Source organism: Adiantum capillus-veneris, chromosome 27 (genome assembly GCF_014529385.1).
Source record: "Adiantum capillus-veneris isolate H3 chromosome 27, ASM1452938v2, whole genome shotgun sequence".
In the NCBI taxonomy this organism is placed as follows: Eukaryota; Viridiplantae; Streptophyta; class Polypodiopsida; order Polypodiales; family Pteridaceae; genus Adiantum; species Adiantum capillus-veneris.
The window spans coordinates 86,868,123-86,890,858 of NC_140957.1; the positions used below are offsets into that span (position 1 = coordinate 86,868,123).

Below are 22,736 nucleotides of genomic sequence, written 5' to 3' on the forward strand. Positions count from 1 at the left end.
CGCCTAAGAAGCAGTCCCACAAAATCCGTGTGTGCGTAGATTATCGTGCTCTGAATAAGGTAACTATTCCAGATGGTTTCCCAACACCTTTCACTGAGCGTGTGCTCGAAGATGTAGCAGGGCATGTATTGTACAGTTTCATGGATGGGTTTAGTGGATACAATCAGTTCGGCATCCATCCAGGTGATGAGCTGAAAACGACCTTTGTGACTCCCTCGGGTATTTTTATCTACACTCGAATGTCTTTTGGGTTGAAAAATGCCCCACCTTCTTTCAATAGGGCGGTATATCTCATTTTTTGCCCTCTGCTTACGGATCATCTTCGCATCTTCATGGATGATTTTTCGACCTTCTCAGGTGCTCGATGTTCAACCCCAATGGAAAATCTAGAGGAACACCTCGCTCAGCTCTCTGCTGTCTTCCTCAGGTGCAGAGAGGCACGCCTAAAGCTAAATCCTAACAAATGTCATTTTTTGCTTACTGAAGGCACACTTCTAGGCCATGTGGTGTCTGCTAAAGGTTTAGCGCCCGACCCAGAGAAGATTGTGGCAATCTTAAAGTTACAACCTCCCATCAACCCAAGAGGGGTACGGAGCTTTCTAGGCCACAGAGGTTTATACGCATGTATGCACACATGGCTCAACCCCTAATAGGCCTAACCAGTGCTGTTGTTCCCTTTCAATGGTCAAAGGCAGAGGCTGAAGCTTTTGCATACCTTAAAAAACGCCTCACTGAAGCGCCTATCCTAGTAGCTCCCGATTGGTCTCTCACCTTTCATGTGCATACAGATAGTGAACTGGCTGTGGGTGCGGTGCTGACTCAACCTAGTAAGGAGTATAACCTGGATCGCCCTGTTCACTATGCAAGTCGCCTACTCATCAAGGCAGAGTGCAACTATAGCACCACAGAAAGGGAAGGTTTAGCTATTGTGTATACTCTGCAAAAATTTCGGCACTACCTATTAGGGGTCCACTTCTCAGTTATTACTAATCACCATGCCCTGCGATATCTGCTCAACAAGCCGCAAGTTGCAGGTAGAGTATGGCGATGGCTACTCTTATTTCAACAGCTCGATTTCGAAGTGGTACTCAAGCCCGGCAAACATCATGTCCTTGCCGACCATCTTTCTCGCGTTCACACTGGTGAAGAAGCAACAGGGGTTGCTGACGACTTTCCTGATAGCAGTCTCTTTAAGGTGGATACCACTCCGAAATGGTACGGCAATGTTTTGCATCTGCTTTCTACTAGCCTCTACCCAGAGAATGCTTCTCCCCTGCAGAAGAGACGCCTGTTGCTGAAGCCTAGGCCTTTCACTCTCATTGGGGGCCAGCTATACAAATCAGGGCAGGATGGTGTTCTGAGGCAGTGTGTCTCCCCTCATAAAGTAGAGTATATTTTAGAGGATGCCCATAGTGGTCCCACTGGTGGCCATTACCCTGGTCATATTACTGCACAGAAGATTCTCCAGTGTGGCTTATGGTGGCACTATATTTTCCGCGATGCAATTGCCTATGTAAAGGTATGCGATGTATGTCAGCGTTGTGGCCCTAAACCAAGCAAACAATCAAACCGTCCTCTGCAGGTCTCTATGGCATGGCAACCCTTTGAGAGATGGGGCATAGATTTTGTAGGCCCAAGTACTCCCTCTGCCCAACCCGGCAATCGGAAGTATCTCTTGGTGGCTACCGACTACGCAACAAAGTGGGCAGAGGTACTTGCAACAACGGACTGCACTAGCATTACGGTAGCCAAGTTTCTCTACAAAAATATTTTGTGCAAGTTTGGATGTCCCTTGGAAATCACCAGTGATAGGGGTAGTCACTTTGTGAATGAAACAATTTCTACCTTGCTTGCCAACTACAAGATTTTCCACAGAAAATCTTGTTCCTATTACCCTAGAGCAAACGGGCAGGCAGAGAGCACTAATAAGGTTCTGATAGCACTCCTGCGGAAAGCATGTCATAAAGCCTCGTCGTAAAGCCTGGCATGATCGCCATCTCAGGAAGCCGCAAATAACACAAGGAGAACTGGTGCTACTTTATCAGGCCAAGTTTCTGAAAAAAGCAAAGAAGTTGGTCCCAGTATGGCAAGGACCATATAAGGTCATGGAGATTCTACCCCACGGAGCTATACAATTAGCCACTCTCGAAGGAGTTTCTCTGCCTTTAGTCAATGGATCTCGGATCAAATGCTATCATGCTAAAGCTGCCGCTCAAGGGTCTAACCGTGCGACAATCAAGTGTTGAGCTTCGCCGACTCCTGAACCTTTAAATAACTTCGGAATCACTATCTTCCGCATCTTGCTGTTCCGTTTTATCTTATCTCTTAGACCCTCTCCTTAGACAGCTCTCCTTCTGCAGACTCTCTTAAGCTCATAGGTTTGATTATGGACTTGGATCAACTCTATCCTTTACTCTCTCTGTCTTCAATCCCTGTCGGTCTTGGACATAACCGAATCTCCTCAATCCTCAATCTCGACTCAGTTCCTTTTCTCAGTTTTTGCCTCTCAAGTGAATCTCAGTTCTTTGATATGCATAAATGCCTTTGTATCATTGAGTGGGGTATTTATGAAAGTACTTCGCGTTTTATCTGCCACTGCTCATTCTTTCTGAGTACCTCGAAATTATCCATGCTTTCTATTAATCAAGTCTATGTATTGGTCGTCGCTAAATCTTTAAGATCTCTGGGATAGTTCCTACGCGTTAAAACTCCCTCTTTATTTTTCTACCCTCGACTTTGTCTATCCTCTCAACCCCCCCTAGCCCTAATCCTAGCCCTAGTGCTTTCCCTCTCTCCTCGCCTCTGGCTGCCTTACTCCCGCCCTCGCCCTAGCCTTGGCCTGCTTCGCCCTTGACCTAACTTATCCCTCGCCCCTAGCCCCTCGCCCTCACCCCCTATTCCCTCGCCCCTACCCCTCGCCTCTCACCCTAGCCCCCCCTCACCCTCTCGCCCTCGCACTCGCCCCCTTACCCCTATTCCCTCGCCCCTCGCCCTCACCCCCTAGCCCCTCGCCCTCACCCCCTATTCCCTCGCCCTAGCCCCTCGCCCCTAGACCCTCACCCTCTCGCCCTCGCCCCCTAGCCCCTCGCCCTCACCCCCTATTCCCTTGCCCCTAGCCCCTATCCCCTCGCCTCTTGCCCTAGCCCCCCCTCACCCTCTCGCCCTCGCCTCTCGCCTTGTCCATCCCCTCGCCCCTCGCCCCTAGCCCTAGCCCTCCCCTTCCCCCTCGCCCTCGCCCCTAGCCCCTAGTCCCTCGCCCCTAGCCTCTAGCCCTCGCCCCTAGACCTAGCCCTTCCTCCCCTCGCCCCTCGCCCCTAGCCTTACCAAAAAAAAACAAAAAACAAGCGCCACTTATCCTGCGAAAAGCAATTCGGGCGGTTTCTCACTTCTCAGCAAGGGCATATTTTACCTGCGGAAAGCAAAAGAGAAGAGGAGAGAACGTTTTACATGCGAAAAGCAAAAGAGAAAAGCAGAGAGCCTTTATTATAGCCTTGGTACTCTGTTCAGTCCGTCATCCAGTACCGAAGTGGGTCTCGCCCTTGTTCCTGCTACAGTGGGACTCATCAATCAGTATAGATTCTCAGGCACAGTTGATCAAGATGGTTAGAACTCGCAATAAAGAAAAGCATCTCCAATCTGAGGAAGAGTCCTCTGCTCTGGGGATAGCTCTGACAGTAAATCAGATTACACTCCTAGTTCAGAGCAGGTTTCAGAGGAAGATTCGCCCCAGTCAGTCACTGCTGACAGGGTCACCACTCTCCAGGTGCCTCGCCCGTCTGGTGCCCTCTCCAAGGTACCTTTAATAATGATATATCATTTACAGGCTCCGAATCCAGTACTCAAGGATGTGTTCTCTCAGCAACAACTGATACACTTGGGTCTTCAAAATTTGGCTCAGGCCGCTTTGTCTGCCAATATCTCTACTGCCAAGCTATGTTCCCTCTTGCTCACTTTTCCAAAGCTAAATGGTACTGCACTTACAGTGGAGGATATCGGACAGGCAATGGGAATATCGACTATGCTGGCACCTCTACCCGCAACCAAAACCTTCTCGAATCTCTCACCAAAAGAAACTGCAAATGCTTGTTAGGAACTTTTGTTGGACTCACATCGAGACTATCACAGGAGTAAACAGTTGTATTCAGTGTTACAGTATTATTTTTTACTACGCGCACCGGAAAGAACAGGGGTTCCATCTTCCCCAGGTTCTCCAGCAATATGCGATGCTCTTTTTTGTCTCTACCACTGCCTGCCGTACCCATTTCACCATCTGCTGTTTAAAGCGCTACAGGACAGGGCAAAGCGTTTTCGAACTCAGCGTAAAGGCAAAGAGGAAAGATTCAATTGCTATGCAGCCCCTATTATGTATTGGGTAGTGCAGATTATGCAGCAAAAGGCAGATGCAACAGCTGTTCTCACCCTTCAAGATGACCCAAAAGAACAAAACCGTGTCAAAATGGCCAAAGGAAAAGGCATCTTGCGCAAGAGGGCAAAGGTACCAAAAGATTCGTCTGAGCAGCTAGCAACACTACCCTTCTCAGAATCACAGGTCAAAATCTCTGACGTCCATACTACAACACGAACAGTGCATATGTCTACTTCTGTGGCCACCTCCACTTTCACACCACCTCTTGTGAGTAGTGTTGAAGTCACTAAAACACAACCTCCAGTTGTGTCGCTAGCACAACGTACTACTCATAGTGCAGGGGCACCTAAGGATACTGCAGGGGCATCTAGCTTTGGGACACCTGCATCTGACAAGCATGACATATATGATACTTTTGCGCCTCAGGCCGACGGACTTTTAGAGGCGGACAGAAGAGCCATTTCGACGATTATCAATGTAGCCCTCTCATTGCAAGGTACCAACAGTCTGCATCGCGCTTGCTATGACAGTATGACAAGGGAAGTGCAGGCTCATCTTCAACGAGCGATGGATAGGGACAATTTCATTGCTACAGCTCAAGATCGCATAAGAATCTCAACTCAACAGGTAGTGGACCTCAAACATATTGTCCACACTCAATAGAAACAGTTAAAAGAGGCAAATGATATGACCGCAGCAGTTCAGGACCTCTCTCCTATGATACATACACTGTGTCCCTCTTGTGCAAAATACCAAGCTGTATCCATTTCACAGGCAGTTCAAGCTATAGCTACAACTACAACTACAACCCCGGTTTCTCCGCACGTTCTTGCTATGGCAACACAGATACAGACACAAACGGACGTTTCCAAAGCACATTTAGGGGATTCTCAAACAGCAGAGAAAGCAAATCCTACCAATATGGAGTCTAAGCCAGCAGGCTCGGTCTCGTCACAATTTCATGGTCCCTCTATGGCCTCCCCCTCCCAGTCCCCATCCTTTCCTCAGCACTTCTACGGCTTCCCTGGATTCCAACAACCTGTTCCACCCTCGCAGCCTGCCCACTCTTTTCCTGGGTTTCCACCAGCTCCACCTACTCACCCGCAGCCGAATCACCCGACGCAGCCTGCCGCTCATGGGGTGGCTACTCCATACCTGATGTACCCTCCTCATGGCCACTACCTCTCACCATACACTTGGCCTCCATCTCCTTACCCACCTTACTATCAACCTCCTCCATCATCCGACCACCAACAGTAGATCTCCGATATTTCAGTTCTTCAGTTCCACTCTCCGGGACGGGCAACGGTCTTGTGGCGGGCAACCTATAGCCTGCTACAGTGTCACTTTCACTTTCACAGGACAGTAGTTTACAGTTGGGCTTTGGTCAGTTGGTCTTTGTCTGGTCGGTTCACACTAGACGGACTCGTTGGGCAGAGACACGTGGCAGGGTGGTCTAGTGGACATCGTGGCCAGGTCACCACCACCACCCAGTGGGGATAGACTTAGATGATGTTCTTTATGAGCCGTTGGTGGCTCTTGATGATTGTACATATGAGTAGTCATTTTGGGCCAGTGGCATTATCTTGTACGTAGTCGTCTAGAGTGGGTCTTTACACAGAGCACGTCTGCACCATCCCGGCACATCTGAGCCTCGACACCCCCATTGAACCTGTGAGTCCTGGACTGGAGCTGAGTGTGCTGCCACGCCAGAGTCTGTATCAGTCTTTGAGATAGTTGAGTCATATGTTCTGGTCTGTTGTTGTGTCTTTGCGAGCTCTGTTGACGTCTATTGTTTCCTTTCTGTTCAGTCTGTTTGAGGGAGATTCAATCTGTTTGAGTGAGATTGTCACGCACATTGCACTGAGGACCACCCACTACAGAGAGCACGACACATTATCCGCGCTACACTTGCTCAACCATGATATACATGAACTGCCAAGCATAAAACAAAACCACTTGTGGACACTCGCGTGTCAAAACAACCATCCCAATCTGAGTCCGAAAAAGGATGTAAGTCTGGCCGCAAAGATACCCCTTGGGATAAAACAAGCCAAGATGTAAAGTGCCACTCAAGTAGCGGAAAATCCTCTTGACAGCCTGCCGATGCTTAGACCCTGGACTATGCATAAATCTGCTGACCTGTGAGACTGCAAACTAAATATCCGGTCTTGTGCTTGGTATGAGAAGGCTAACACTCATTTGGTCAAATGAGGCTTTCATAACATTCCAACAAAAAGCACATTGTATGTAAAGTGTGAGGGTGATGTCCTTCTCATTGTGGTTCTTTATGTGGATGATTTGTTGATCACTTAACCAAATTGATGAGGTTATCCCCGGCTATGGTGGGTGAAGATGAGCCATGGTGCAGCTGTTGATAGCGTTTTGAGAACGAGAGAGAGAGAGAGAGAGAGAGAGAGAGAGAGAGAGAGAGTCGACAAGGCAACGCTATATCATTGATTAAAAAAGCTTTTACATATATATATAACTAAAACTTTCCATGCATACTGAACCTGGAGTTGAAGTGTGACTGCATGCTACAAATGAAGTTCCTACCACAAGCTTGACACATTGGACTCCGGGTTTGAATACCCAACAACCCCCCCTCCCCCCCGGTCAAGCCTGAACTACTAACAACGGACTTGATACAAACTATGGCAAAGTTCAATCACCTAAAACTCTGAGTAGAAGCCCCGCCCCTTGACAATAACATAGGTATGTGTGTGCACTTCCCTCAAACAACCATCAGTGTGAGACTACAAGAACTCATAACCAAACATAAAAGGGCGGTCTTATCACTGATGTGTGGCAGTGTCTATAACCTGTAAATTTTATTAACGACTGACTGACATTAAAAAAAAGAAACTGAAAACTACAGGACATTACTATCTACAAGAAGCATCGGTGCTTCACCATCTTCATCACTTTCAACCATGTTGTTCTGTCATTTGTTCTTTTTAAAACATTTATCAGAAGGTTGATTGGTCTTTCCACAATGGATGCAAGGATTTTTGCTGAAACAATCCTTAGTTTGATGATTGTTGCGGCCACATATCGCACAAGGTCCAATGTTGATACTGGTTAAAGTTGCAATCCTGGTTGAATTTGCAGTCGACGTACAACCACAAGCGACATAAGCAATAGGTACGACAAAACTAACACGTGGTACTCGTTTCTCTTCTTCCTGCGAGATGAATTAACAATACCATCCAAAGAAGGCAACGGATCCTTCTTCTTTAAAATAGTTACAATTTGACGAAATTTTGCAGGTAGGCTATTAAGAAAAACAGCTATAGAATCTTCATCTAGGACAGGGGCTTCAACATAAATAAGCTGAGTGCAGATACTTTTCAATCTGTTAGCTAAAGCTGCAATATTCTCGTCATCACGCATAGAAAAAGAATACACCTCCATTTTAAGGCTCATTTTTTAGTATTTGGCTTTAGGACCAAACACTTTCTCTAGTTCCATCCAAGCAGCATTTGCAGATTGCACGTCATCCAGATAATGAACAAAATCATCTTCAAGGGATGTCAAAATAATACCTAATGCTTGCTCGTCCTTGCGTTGCTGCTCGGCAGATAGCGCTCTCGTAACAGCAACGGATGTGCCAGCTTCGTCTGTTGATAGAGGCTTGATCACGCTCCGAAGATTCGTTTGCATCAAATATCCCTTCACTTTGATTTGCCAAGTATAAAATCCAGATCCGTTGAATTTATCAACTTTTGACGCCATATTGAAGTCTTTAAGAAGCCTAGTATGAGGTTGTGTTGTTGGTTATTACATTGGTTTAACCTTTGGAGAGGTTGTATTGTTGTCTTCGTCTCCAACTGTCTTTGCATGCACCTTAGAGAGCGTATTGAGATGAAGTGACCTCCCGCTTAATAGTATTGGCTGCTTTTGAGATGATGCAAAAATTTGCTTTAAAAATCCTTTTATTGTCTTTTGTACATGCGTCTTGAAAAGCTGCCGTTTGCCTTGACAAGAGAGTCTCAAGAGCGTCTCCAGATGCCCTTTTTTTTTAATGTCGTTCGGATTAAACTTTGAGCAAAAGCTTGCCAATATGCTGCCAATCTGGAAATTTATGTAACTCTTCAAGATTAATTGCATGTTTGCTGTTGCCGATCACCGAGGGTGTGAATGGCCTCTTGAAGGGGTTAAACAAGTGGCCAATATTTAAATAGGTGGTGTGAAAACGAAAAAACGAGCTCTGTAGTATTGAAATGGCGCAGAACGACAGAACGATGCAGAAGTTTCTCAGAGCGGGCTGTGGAGGCAAAACCAAGAGTGCTTGTAGTGTTGAAAAACAGCTCTCAGGCCATGGCGAACCTTCTACTGGTGGTCATGATCGAAATCGTGCAGGTCGACGAAGGCCAAGTCTCTTCTGCGAGCAACGGTTCCCGCCATCCTTGTCGAACACAAGCCTTCAATCCACCTTGCTCTGATACCAGTTGATGGGGTTATCCGGGCTATGGTGGGTGAAGATGAGCCATGGTGCAGCTGTTGATAGCATGCAGAGAACGAGAGAGAAAGAAAGAAAGAGAAAAAGATTTTTTACATCTATGTCAAGCCAAAATCGGCCTATGAGACAAATCAAATATACATGGTGTGTGTCATCCGTCTATCGGAAAGACAAATGAAATTAAACCGATACAAAACTGAACGGAACTGAAAATAAGTAGTGATGTGCTGAAGATGGTGATGGTGATATATCCAGGGGATATCTGAGGAGGGATGGAGTTCTATCTCTAAGGGTATATGCATGTCTATGTGCTCAGGGTAGTACAATCATGAGAGTGCACCAAGCTATCTAGCTCCATCCTGTACTAAGTGGGGGGGTGTAATATGTGGTACATGGGCGGGTTTGGTGCCAGGGCTGCCCTGATGAAAGCTGCAGGGTCGGCCCTCATCTAAGCCACTCGCTCCTCAATGGCACATCGCTCTCGGGCCCGGATCTCCTCAATCTGTCGATGGTGGAGGCTCGCACCCCTGTAGCCACTAACTGGTGGTCGTCGTCTGGCTCGGCTCGCCTCGACCTATGGGAGTGTCACTAGTGTCAGATGAGGGGTGGACTGTAACCCTCTGAAAGAAGTCTGTGAGCTGCAACTGTCTCCCCTCTCTCTGTGTAGCTGTGTGTGTCTGTAGTTGTATGTCCCGGTGGCTTTGTATATCTAGTAAGAAACTCCCTAGCTGTCTCTGATCTCGGGAATCCATGATCTCCCAGAGAGTGGGCTGCCCTTTGAATAAGGCCTCAAACCTGCCTCTGATCTCAGTATATGCACTGCATCAACACACAAAATGCTCCTCGCTCTCCACCTCCTCTGTGCATGCTCTGCAGACTCGCTCTTCTCTGGGGACACCAGTATGTCTCAATCTCAATCTCTAGCCAGTGTGATGCCACTCTCAACTGACCAATCGCCACCCGTGAGCTATGTGGCATGTATGTGTCCATGTAGCGTGGTCTCTGTATGAACCCATCAGGTAGAGAGTTACAATGTGGTGGATCTGATACAAAGTCAGAGTAACAAGATGACAAAATGACAGAATGACAAAATGACAAAATAAAATACTATGGAATCCTAAACTGCTAGGTGTGGACTAAGCAGCTAAAGAGCTAGCTGGGATAGCTAGATCACACGAGATCCAGCATCGGTCGCTGGCGGATCTCATCAATCTCCTCCATGGTCAGTAGTCTGACCGGGCGTCGTGACCTGCTATGCGCTGCCCTGACCTGCTGCGCACTGCTTACTGCCGTGACCTGCTACGCGCAGCTTGCCTTAACATGCTGCATGCCTAGCTGCTGGCCCTGTTAACGCACTGTCTGCCCTGCTGCGCACTGTTGCCGACGGCCCTGCCCTGCTGCAAACTGTTGGTGCAACCCCGCCCCGCCCCCACGTTGTTCCCCCCCCCCCAAACCCCCCCCCCCCCCCGAGGTACAACAATAAATGGAAGAATTGGCAGAACTGACAGAAACTGCATAATTTGGCAGAAATTGGTGAAATTGGCCTGCTGTGCAGCAACTGCGTCAGATACTCTGCAGACAGTAACAGTAAACAGCGTTCCATGCAGTGACAGTACATAGTTTTCTGGACAGTATTCACTCGAGCAGGTGGAGGTTTTGGAGAGCTGTGGAAGAGCAGGTTGCAGGCAGACCGAGGAGTGCCTATTTACATATTCTCTCCTTGATTCGTATCGCCCATAAGGGGCTGTGTTGTGGATGCCGCGTGGTCTCAGCTAAGCCAGCGCTGGCTGTGGTTTCTTGGTTTCCGAATGTATGCAGCAGGTTTCTGATCCGGGTTGACACTACCCGAGGTATGTATGTTGTTGAGGGGGTCACGAGCTAAAGGCTTGCAAATATATCTCCTTTTGGTTGCGCTGTCATACCCGCCAACAGGTGTCTGGATAAGGCCACCTGGTCTCAACCGAGCCAGAGTGAGCTAGTGCTTCACATTGCTTTTGTTGCTGAGTATTGGCCTTGCAGGCTGGACTTGTGCCCTATCCGCATGGACTCAGCCGAGCCAGAGCATCGAGCTATACCCGCATCGCCAATTGAGGCCATGAGCGCTTCGCCAGTGGAGGCCATGATCATTTCGCCAGTATGTAAGCCCCATACGAAGGCATCCTTTGTGCTTACAAACAAGCGGATAACACAAATGGGAAGGGAGATGAGAGAATGGAAAGCAGAGACGGAGGGATGGTGGAAAGAGAAGGCCAACCTTCTTCAAATGTTTCTCAATGAAGGCGCGCAATGTAAGAAGGAGAAAGAGAACTCGCACGCAGAGCTACGAGCATTTAAGGCGGATTCACAAGCACTTAGAGAAGAGGTCACACCGAGAGCTTGCGGATAGAGTAAGCAGTGGACTGGCATAAGGGGAATTTCAGCCCTCGGTGATAGACGAGATCAAGGTCATCAAGGAGCAGGTACGGATGATCATAGAGGAGGAGAAACAAAAGGTGATAAAGACGTCTTCGTGGATGGATGTGATCACGAAGACGCAGAAGAAGGCGGATAAGGCCAACAAATGGATAGAAGTCGCTAAGAAAGGGAAAGGGAAAGAAACCACATCCGTCCCCACTCCTACAATCATCAACATGACTCTAGAAGAAGAGCAGCGAAGGAAAACTAGAGCCTTGCATATAAGAGTAACCAGTCTAAAAGACCGAGATGAAGTGGAAGGGGAAGTCGAAAAACTTCTCCGCATGATGCGTAGTAAGGCTACTCATACAAGGCATGGAGGGTAGGGAAGAAGACACAAGGCAATGGGGAGACTTCAAAAGGGAGAGCTTTAATCATCCGTTTCCCATCCATGGAGGCAAAGAAGGACTTCTTGAAGAAGCGCCCTACACTAAAGAAAACAGGCATATTCCTTGGAGATGACCTCACTCTCATACAGCTTGCGCATATGAGAGAGGTAATGCCAGAGATTCAAGCGGCAAGGGAGAAGGGGAAGACGGCCTTCTACAGAGATGGCCGGGTGGTGATTGTAGAGCGGCGCTCCACATGACGGTGCGAGACCTATGGGACCACACTCAAAGTTGTCACCTGGAATTGTAACGGATCTATGCGCCTTAATGTGGGTGCTTTTGAGGATAGTTTTACGGGAAGAGATATCGCTTCTGCTCTGAGACACATCAGGCCCCAGGGCAATCTATGCCTCACATTAGTGGATATAGATGGGAGATAGCCTGTAAACAGGAGACACGATCAAAGCATAGAGGGCGGGGCTCAGGAGGAGTGGCAGTGTTATTCAGGGAGGAGTTGCATCCATTGATACATATAGCCCGCAGGGATGAGCAAGCTAGATACATGTGGGTGAGATTGAGAGCAGAGACAGGCAAATATCTTTACATTGCTATTTGCTACTTCCCCCCGAGTACATCAGTTTATGCACCACCCAGAGGACAGTCCCCCTTCTTTATTCTGGATGATGACATATGGGAGTTCTCTAGAGATGGTGACATCATCATTCTAGGGGATTTCAATGCTAGGACTGCCCATCATCAGACAGTATTTTATGACACTCCAGAGGAGATGCTGAGAGAGTTGGATGTTGCAGAGACGGGCCTATCCAGACTATCACAGAATGGAGAACACACTGAGTATGGACGACGCTTGATAGACATGGAGACTGCACATGGATTGGCCATCTTGAATGGCCTACAGAGATTTCCCATTGCGGGGGGTTTTTCAAGCTTTCCACACAGACATGGAGCCAGCACAGTGGATTATGTCATGGCACAGCCGAGCCTCATCTCTAGTATCCAGGACCTCACAGTTGGACCCAGACCTATTGGTGTGGCAGTGGATCATGCTCTTGTGTCGTTGACCATTTCTTTTCAATTTAGGGTAGCACACAGGCTACGAGCAACAGCCCCTACTCGCTACACCTTCACGTGCCGACTCTGTATACATAGATTGGATCTACAGACGCTTGTGCACAGAGGAGCCAGGGCGACCTCTGGAGGAGCTTACTACTATACTGACAGACACTACATGATGCAACAGCAGAGGCATACCCACATACCCAGCATGAGCAGAGACGCCGTTCGAGGAGCATGCCCCAGAACAATTGGTATGATGAGGAATGCCGGGACAGTAGAGCTAGATTCAGAGCGACCTGCTTTTGGGGGACATCACTCACAGGCAATCACAGATTGACTTCCGACGCCTAGTGCGGCGGAAGAAGAGGGCATTTTTGGCTCGCCTAGAGCAGGATCTATACCAGCTATTCTTGATTCAGGACTCACGCGAGGCATGGAGGCTCTTTCATGAGCACTCCCCCCCCCCCTGCCATCACTTCTACAAAGGCCTGGGGCCAGTATGCATCATCTCTGTACACAGTTCCTGAGCAGCCCCCCCTTCCCGACCCCCCCGATCCATGCCCACACACGTGCTTTTTTCACCGCTGAGATGGTGAGGAAGGCCATTGACAGGATGAGGACTGAAGATCATATGATCATGATGGCTTAGTGGCTGAGCATTTCACGCATGCCAGAGATTTACTAGCAGAGCTTCTACCAGTTATGCTTAACCGTGCCATGTGTGAGGGCTTGCCTGATACTTGGAGCCTATCTACTATTGCACCTATCTTTAAGTCAGGAGACCCTATGGAGCCTTGGAACTATCGCACTATCATGATTGGACACACATTGGCATGGATGTACGCATCTATTCTTGAGCAACAGCTGAGTAGATGGGCAGAGAGGGAGGGGATACGCACAACCGGGCAGGTAGGTTTCAGGAGGGGGTTTTCTACTCTCGAGTCTTGACCATATCTTGACACTCAGAACCATCATTGAGGAGGGCAGATCGCGTGGGAGACAGATCTATTGTAGCTTTGTGAATTTCCGATTGATGCCTAGATTACAGCAGATGGGAGTACCCACACAGCTCATTTGGGGGGTCATGGCATTATATAGGTCAGTAGTGGGGCATGTACGCACCCCAGAGGGTCTATCCACACCGGTTTACTCCACTATTGGGGTGAAGCAGGGTTGCCCACTCTCTCCTACTCTATTCGGTATGTATGAGAGAGAGAGAGAGAGAGAGAGAGAGAGAGAGAGAGAGAGAGAGAGAGAGAAATGAAATGAAATGAAATGTTATATTAACGTCTTCAAAAGGCCAAAGTGACCTATGAGACCAAAAGAGTCGACAAGGCAACGCTATATCATTGATTAAAAAAGCTATTACATATATATATATAACTAAAACTTTCCATGCATACTGAACCTGGAGTTGGAGTGTGACTGCATGCTACAAAAGAAGTTCCCACCATGGGCTTGACACATTGGACTCCGGGCTTGAATACCCAGCACAAATGAGAGACATTGCTGAATTTAAGGCTGATTTGAATGTTACTTTCAAGATGAAAGATTTGGGGCTGTTGCATCATTACTTGGGTATACAGTTTAAGCGGTGTGATGGTGGTATTGCCTTATGTCAGAAAAGTTACATAGAGACATTGCTATGTATGTTTGGACTTGAGGATTGCAAACCTATTACCGCTCCCATGGAAACAAGTTTGAAATTGAGTCTTCATGATGCTGGTGATCCTACAGATGTCACTCTTTACCAAACTGATGTTGGATGCCTCCATTGTTGGAATTAGGGTTGCAGGAAAACACAGCTTGGAGAAGACGAAGGAAGCTCAAGGCACACAACACAGAGTGTATTACTTAGAGTGCTATGGAAAGATAGATAGCCCTAGAATGATGGGCGTATATACAATGCACGGGGGAAAAAAACTCCTAGAGAGGGAAAAAATGCCCCAGAGGTCCTCAATGTGTTCACCCACATCACTACCACATGTATATGGTAACCAAAAACCTAGATACAAAAAAACATCCCACCTCCATAGCTAGATAAACGCATCCAAGATTCTCCCCAAAACAGTTAGCATAAACTAGCCCTCCAATCCAAGGATTAAAAAAACAATGGAGCTAAAATGACAGATGACAAGGTTGGCCAGCCACTAGCTATACAACATGATATTATGACCAAGCAATAAAAGAAACAGATTCGACTATAATCTTAAGGAAATAGGTAATTAGACTCAGCAAAGTTTGTCACCGGATTTCAAGGACGAGAACATATGTGAGCAAGGTAAAACTTCTACCAACAGGAAAGAACTCTTAGTTATCCAGCACCAATTTAGAACAAAAAAGACCAAACAACATCAGTCATCATCATCTTACATGTCACAACAAGACATTGCTTTTGTGTGTCCAAGATGAAATATGTAAGTGCTCATGAGCTCCAAGTATAATGAATACACCTCTGGGCGAGACCGTCTAGATTGCAGCACACTGAAAACATGAACAATAACCTTTGTCAACCATTTATACAATGTCCAATTCTTAAATTATAACTTACAAAGACATGTTGCTTACTTCTTGTCATTGACAGCAGTCTGCTGATGACAGATTTATTGGCATCAGCTAACATAGCAGGGATGCCACATGAAAGCGGCACACATCCTTAAGGATCAAGAGCATTGCAATGAGAAAGAAGAAAACAAAGTGATGGCCTGCTTCTTTTGGTCACATAAATCTAGAGGGTGACGGGGCATTTTGTGCCCAGCTTTTGAACCATTCCTGCATGCTATGTTTATCTGGTCAAGACTATTATTATCGATCCTACGGCCCCTGCTGTAGCACCGGCCTCTATATGTAATGAACCTCAAGAAATAATGAACCTCCAAGGACATCAAGACATAATGAAATTATGAACCTCCAACTGCGCTCCACAGCTCTGCTACGTTGCAACCGGCATCTGCAAGATGTCGTGATTGTCTCGCTCAGCTGGAATGCAATCCACTATGTCCAAATCCATCCGCCCGTCATTGAAGAAAGCTGGTTATTGCTTCCCACACACATTTGGCACACCAAGACTCAACTAAGTCCTATATGAGGACAAACCAACTCCTAATTCTGAGTCTAGAGTGACAAAAACTGTCGGATCTAAGATACCTAAGGGAAGCATAGTTCCATGTCCCTTCCTAAGAGTATCAAATTTAAAATCCCAGGGACTATGCCGTGCTTGGAGGAAAACACATGTCTTAAATCGGTTTCCAACTCCAATCAAGAATTGATTCGAGCACAACCTCGCCCTTGAGAGCCTTGTAGTGCTCCTACTCTTCTTAAAAAGAGTATCTATGGCAAAACAGCAAGAAAGAAGGCAACCAAAAAGAGAAAGACATGACTGGTTACGTCTTGGTAGCATAAATAATAGCAATGGATAGAAGGTAATTGAGGTCTTATCTATTGTATATAGCCTCGCCTACAAAGGGAGAGACACAACAAGCGATTGCAATGAAGGTGGAACTAAGATGCCTTTCTTTGCAATAGACTTTCACTGAGCCCACAACAACGAAAGAGACTCTTTCTGGCCAAAGGAAGGCTCTATAGCAAGAGGGAGGTGGCTGAAAACTGGAGGCAGAAACAATTCTCTAGCAGAGAGGGGTTTACGGAACATTTTCTTTGCAATACTCTAGTCACCCATCTAGAGAGAGAGACCCATAAGAAATACCCGATCAAGATGGTCTAGAGGATAGCCCTTTCTCAATGCTTTAATCACATTTTGTGCCACATTACGAGTACCCTTTCACGGTGCTTTAGGCATCTCTTTCATAATACACCAACAATATTCAATGTCACAAAATGATGATGTCACAACCGTACCAACCAGAAGTAGAGCAAGAGCCGACTGGAGCAAGGTCAGCTGCCATCCATACCGCACAAAAATCACGTCATGATTCGTATAAGGAGATGTTTTGAACTGCTTTCATGCACAATTGTAAATAGCAGATTAATTCAGTTGCTTTTCGGGGCCAAGTGTCGCTAAGTAAGTGGCCAGGCTGCCATTAGCACTCAGACTCTGTGAGTGGGTGGGCCCACACAAATAGTTGTAACGACTAATTCATCAATATAAAATGAAATACCACAAGGGGCGCATATCAAAGGATCAATCTTTCTGAGTGGGGAGCTCCACCCCACCATGTCTTGGCTAAAGTGTTCTCTTTCAGCTCAGGTTGTTTTTTTTTTGTCAGTTATGGTGCTGTTGCATTATTTTACCGCCTTGTCAGGTGACTCGCCATGAATTTTTTCCTAGGAAGAGTCCGATCCAGATTTGCCCCAATCAACCATGAAAGCAACGCACCCAAATCATCAGGATGAAGAGGAGTACGAGTGTTTAGAAGAGAAAGTGAAAGAAGAATCCACTTTGAGACACAGCACGCTCCAATGAAGTGGAGAAGGCTCGAGAAAACTAAGTCACGCCTCATGAAGCATCTTCTTGCCTATTCCAGATCCACGTTATGCAAAGTATATGAAGTTCAAGCTTATGCTCAGACAATCGAAGAAGTTGATGAACCCTCAAATAAGAGCAAAAACCAAGGTAAAAGTAACCAAATCATCTAGCAGCAAGATCAAGTATTCCAAGGGTCCACAGTATGCAAAGTTTTTGAAGAAATTCCACTTGACGAGGTCCATTCACGATGGCGTGCTGCCATCCACTCGCATCTCAAGTCGGCCATGAAGCAGAGGCAAAACCAGGTGCAGACGTACTCGCAAGAAGAATTTGATGATTCTCTTGAGCATACAATTTTAGCAGGGCTATAGTGTCACAGGCACTGGATAGATAGTTAGTTGCAGTTGGGCTTGAGTTCACACTGGGCGGACTCTCGCCTGGGCAGTGACACGTGGCAAGTGTTACGGTTGGTGGTCCAGTGGGCCCCGTGTCCAGATCACCACCACCTCAGTTAGGAGATAGGCTTAGCTGGATTGGGATATCTGCCAGCTGTTGGTGGCTTTTTAGGAGATACATATGGTTGGTCCCAATCGTGGGTACGCATCATCATCTACTTTGTATGGTTTAGCGTCTAGTCTTAAGTCCTGAGTCTAGAGTTCTCCACGCCGCTGGCACTCTCCCTGCACATTGGAGCCTCGACACCCCATTGTACCTTGAGTCCTGAGCGTGGAGCTGTGTGTGCTGCCAGCCAGAGTTGTATGGTTCTATGAGCTTGTCGAGTTCCATTGAGTTAAGTCTACAGTTGTGTTTTGAGTCGTATCGTGTCTTGAGTCATATTTCGCTTCTGTGTTTGAGTCATGTTCCTGTGTAATGTTTCTTCTGTTGGAGTGAGGTTTCGTGCATACTGCACTGAGGAGCACCCACTCCAGAGAGCACAACACCTTTTCCTTGCTACAGGTGCTCTCATTTTTGGCACACCCGATGGGACCTCAACTAAAGTCTCGTCGAGAGTTGCGGAGCTACCTGGTTTCAACTCCCTCTATCACTCACTCGATTTGTTTGCACGCGTCTGGGCCTACCTCAGCTTGGTCCCACTCGACCTGCTTAGTTTCAACCTGCTCGTCTAGACCTGCTTGACTGGTCTTTCGTCCTGGTCCAATAGTCTCTCGGCCTGGGACTAGTCCTTCTCGCCCAGGTCCAGCTAAGTGGTCCAGTCACTCGCCTTGGTCTAGTGGCGATTGGACCAGTTTTCAGCAAGTTACAAGGTCTTCGTGCCCAAAGCTTGGGTGGGCTTTTGGTCACTGCATGACACATACAAGGCAGTCAAAAGAGCGACAAAGCCCACTACTCAATCCTCTAAAGTACTACCACAGGAAGCGTCAACCCTTTTTGCCAAGTAGAAGTCCACCACCCCATTACCCCTACCTTCCCCTGCAGCTACCTCCATTCCCTCAACCAGTTCTACACCTGCCCAATCACCCCCACACTGCTAACGCTAGGGCTGATCTGCTGAATTACTACCGCCGGGGCTGATCTGCATGTAAAATGCTGGAAGCTCTGCAATGCTAAAAAACACTAGGCTTGGTTTGTCATGCAAAACGCTAGGGTTCATCTGTTGGGGGTCTTGCTGAGAAGGTGCCCGTTGAGCAAGTGCTCCTGCTGCCTCTTCTGCCAGAATTGCTAGCGCTAGGGTTTTCTTATGTACTTGCTTTCTAAAATTGCCCTACCTAGTTCCCAACAAAAGTCACTTAAAAATAATAAGTGAAAATGTCAAAAATAGGGAAAATAAGTCTATGCACTGTAAAAATGCTCTAGATGGTTCTGATGGAAATCTGATGATCATGTTGTGTGCAACCAGAGGATATGCATTTAATCTAAGTGTCTGGACATGCACAGTTTGCGAACAGACTCACAAAAGTGCCAAATTACTTCCTATTCTAGATTGACTGAATTGAACTGACCCCTTGTCATGAAGTAGCTTGTCCACGTGCACATAGGGTTAGATGTGTCACGTGACAGAATCCCTTAAGCAACCTCTCCTTTTCATGATAAACCATGCATGGACCGCGCAATCTTTGCCGCAATCGTGGAAAGAAGGACTGGTGAAATTGTTGCCCAAGCAAGCATTGTGTGAATACTTTTCACATTGGCGACCAATAACGCTTATGCCGGTCGCTTACAAGTTGTTGTCGAAAATGATAGCAACTCGTGTTGCTGACCACTTGTTTTCTGGCATACATCCGGCTCAGTATGGATTTATTCCTCGTAGGCAAATTATGGATAATATTGCCAATGCTTTTATTGGAATTGAGTATGCAAAATATATAATGGACAAGATGTGCTTGTCATGCAGATTGATATAGAGAAAGCATTTGACACTGTTCACTGGGACTTCATTGCTTAAATCATGACAGCTTTGGGCTTTGGGCCTAGGACGGGCCAGGTAGTCTATTTTCTTTACGAAAAGAGTCAATCTGCCAGAATTCTTGACGGTGAGCTGACTCGGTTATGGGATCTTGGTCGACCGATCAGGCAAGGATGCCCTTTGAGTGCTATGTTGTATGCTATTGCTACACATCCTCTGCTGTTGTATTTGGACTTCTTAACAGCATCTGGTCGGCTACATGGACTGCAACTGCCAGCTCATGATCATTTTGTGGCACAAGCGTATGCGGATGACTCCATGTTCTAGCCTAGAAATCATCCTGAGGATGCTCATTGTATAATGGAAGCTCTGCATATTTATGGGTTGGTTGCAGGTCTGCAAGTGAATTTCCGAAAATCTAAATTGTTGCCGTTGCATCAAATGGATTGGCATGCTCTGTTATGGCCAAGTGAGATAGTGAAGCCTGATGAAATTGTGAGACATCTTGGTTATCCGTTGGCTGGGTTGGTTAACAATGCAAAATTGTTGCAATCGGTTGAGAATAAATTGAGATCTAAATTGCAGTATTGGAAATTGTCTACATGGCCGCTCCATGTAAGGCTCAAAATAGTGCAATCTATTTTGGTGACATACATGCAATTTTTCCTACCACTGTTGTCACGTGACACATCCAAACCCTATGTGTTCGTGGACAAGCTACAGCATGACCAGGGTTCAGTTCAGTCAAGTCAGTCTAGAATATGAAGTGATCTGGCACTTTTGTGAGTCTGTTCGTAGACCGTGCATATCCAGATACTTGGATTAGATGCATATCCTCTGGTTGCACACAGCATGATCATCAGCATTCCCATCAGATTCCATCAGGATCATTTTCCAGTGCATTAAACCTATTTTCCCTATTTTTGACATTTTTCACTTATTATTTTTAAGTGACTTTTGTTGAAAACTAGGCAGGGCAAATTTACTAAGTTTGTATGTATAGAAACCTAGCGCTAGCACATTCGTGAAAAAGAGGCAGTAGGAACTCGGTTCAACAGGCACCTCCTCAACACGACCCCAGCAGGCCTAGCGTTTTTGCATCAGTAGCAAGACCTACCATTTTGCAACGTTTCCTTCAATTTTTAGATCAGCCCAGCGTTTTGCAATTGCAACAGCATGGCGACAGCAGGATACGGCAGATTAGCCCTAGAGTTAGTAGATTCTTCCCGCATGACACCAAATCAGCCTAGCGTTTTTGGAGCAACATAACAGCCAGCGTTTTTGCAAGTTCCGTCGCGACAAGACAACAAGAAGACCAGTGTTTTCAATTTTCAGCAGTCAGACTCCGCAGTAGAACCCCCAAACCTCGCAGATCTCACCTTCCCGCAGCAGATCCTCGCCGCAGGTCCGATCCAGCATAGTTTGCAGTTTCAGCTTGGAAAACGCAGATTTCAGCATCTGCTTTTTCAGCGCGTCATTGTCGCATCGTCGTCATCGACATCATCACAGACATAGAGTCGGAATTCAGCAGATAAAGATTTGCAGATTTCAGCCTATCTCATCGTCGTCGACATCGTCGGCAAGTCCAAGCATTGTAGAGATTTGTGCAATCATAAGTAGTCCGCTCTCGCCATAGAGAGTGGGGCCTTCGGAGGAGGGTTTGACAACATTCCGGTGTCGTATTCTCTTCTCTCTCTATCTCTCAGTCTCATGCACCTTCATTCACAGTGTTCACCACTTTGTTTGTGATCATTTGCACTCTCTTACTAAAGAAACAGAAAGCTCTCCCTTCCGTAAGTAAAAGGAACCTTGAGCACAGTTCAGAGCACTCATCTTGAGCAAAGTTCAACATTCACTTCCGCTGCATCTTACATTGGTATCAGAGCTTTGGCAATGTTCTCTATCACTCAAGGAAAGAACCACAAGAATTTTTTTTTTCTTGTTGCGGTCGCAGGTAACCCAAGTCCTCTTGGGCATGTCGATTCCTAATCGTGTTTTTGAAGAGTGACAGGAAACCCAAGAAAGAAGGGCTTGTCCAGCCTCCCCTTGTGCCTCTTTTCATTCATTGAGAGCAGACCATGCACTTAGTGGCCAGCCAATCGACTTGAGGTGGGAAAAAGCAACTTTGGTGTGAGCGCAAGGCCGGCAAGGGGTGCATCCGCGGAAAAGAGCAAAACTTGGGTGAAGAGAAGATCCTTCTCTAACACAGATTACAAGCGAAAGAAGAACTCAAGAACCTCAAGACCCTGAAGACCCTCAAGAACCTCAAGACCCCCAAGAACCCAAGAACCCAAGACCCACAAGAACCCAAGTTCCTCGTGAACTTAAGAACCAAAGATCATAGTGGATGGTCATCACCCGAAGCGGAATGGATACTTCACATGGAGGTGATGAGCATGATAGTGGCGACAAAGAATTTTCCCTACCAGGAGGTTTTTCTGACCCTCTCCCTTCGATTGCACTAACTCTTATGGAGGCTTTCGACAAGATGATGATGGACAAGAGGATAGAACGAGAAGCGCAACACGTCGCCTTGGACCGCGAGCGCAAAGCAAGAACAGCAGAAAGAAGGGCAGCCATAGACCGTGAATATGAAGAAAGAATGGCAGCCATAGCGCATGAGCACGAAGAAAGAAAAGCAGAAATGGATCGCGAGAACAAAGCAAGAAAAGCAATGAACGACTGACACATGAAGGAGATGTTGCGACTCTTTTCTCAAGTTCAGGCACAGATGCAAGAGATTCGGGAAAAGGAGACTCTCTCAATCTCTTCTTTTCCAAAGCATGACACACAGGATTTGCATGATGATAAGCATGATGAATTGAATGACAATGACAAGCATAATGATTTGCATGATCAAGATGTGATTTCTCACAAGCATGATGATTTGCAGGAAGATGATGTGATTTCTCACAAGCATGATGATTTTTATGATCACGATGTGATTGTTCACAAGGATGATGGGTTAGTTGATGCTTTTTCTAGTGAAGCTAACCTCATTGCAGAGACGATCAATCACGAAGCACCAATCCAAGCTCTCGAGTCGAGGTCCAAAGACCCCCCTCATGAAGAACCCCCTCAGAAAGAACCGATCTTGGCCCTCGAGCCTAGGTCTAAAGAACCCCCACAGGAAGTACTATGTGTTCGAATGATTAGTCAGCACGCATTGTTCGAGTGCTTCATTCGTGATCGTTTCCTGTATTTTAGTTAGCGTCTTTATGTGATCCCTTTTCATAGGCATGCCATATTGCACGTTG

General features: G+C 46.7%; 1 protein-coding gene across 6 annotated transcripts in view; it reads right to left on the reverse strand.

The window, feature by feature from the left end:
• LOC147422330 (mediator of RNA polymerase II transcription subunit 33A-like) overlaps nt 1–22,736 on the reverse strand; it is a 138,245-nt gene that overhangs the window by 91,708 nt on the left and 23,801 nt on the right. For 4 of the 6 annotated variants that reach the window (XM_086502850.1, XM_086502849.1, XM_086502848.1 and 1 more), the window contains exon 2: nt 15,062–15,172. In XM_086502850.1, the coding sequence (XP_086358976.1) occupies nt 15,062–15,172 (111 nt within the window). Of the gene's footprint in view, nt 1–15,061; nt 15,175–22,736 lie in introns of those variants that run through there. The other 2 variants (XM_086502853.1, XM_086502852.1) reach the window with 1 other exon arrangement.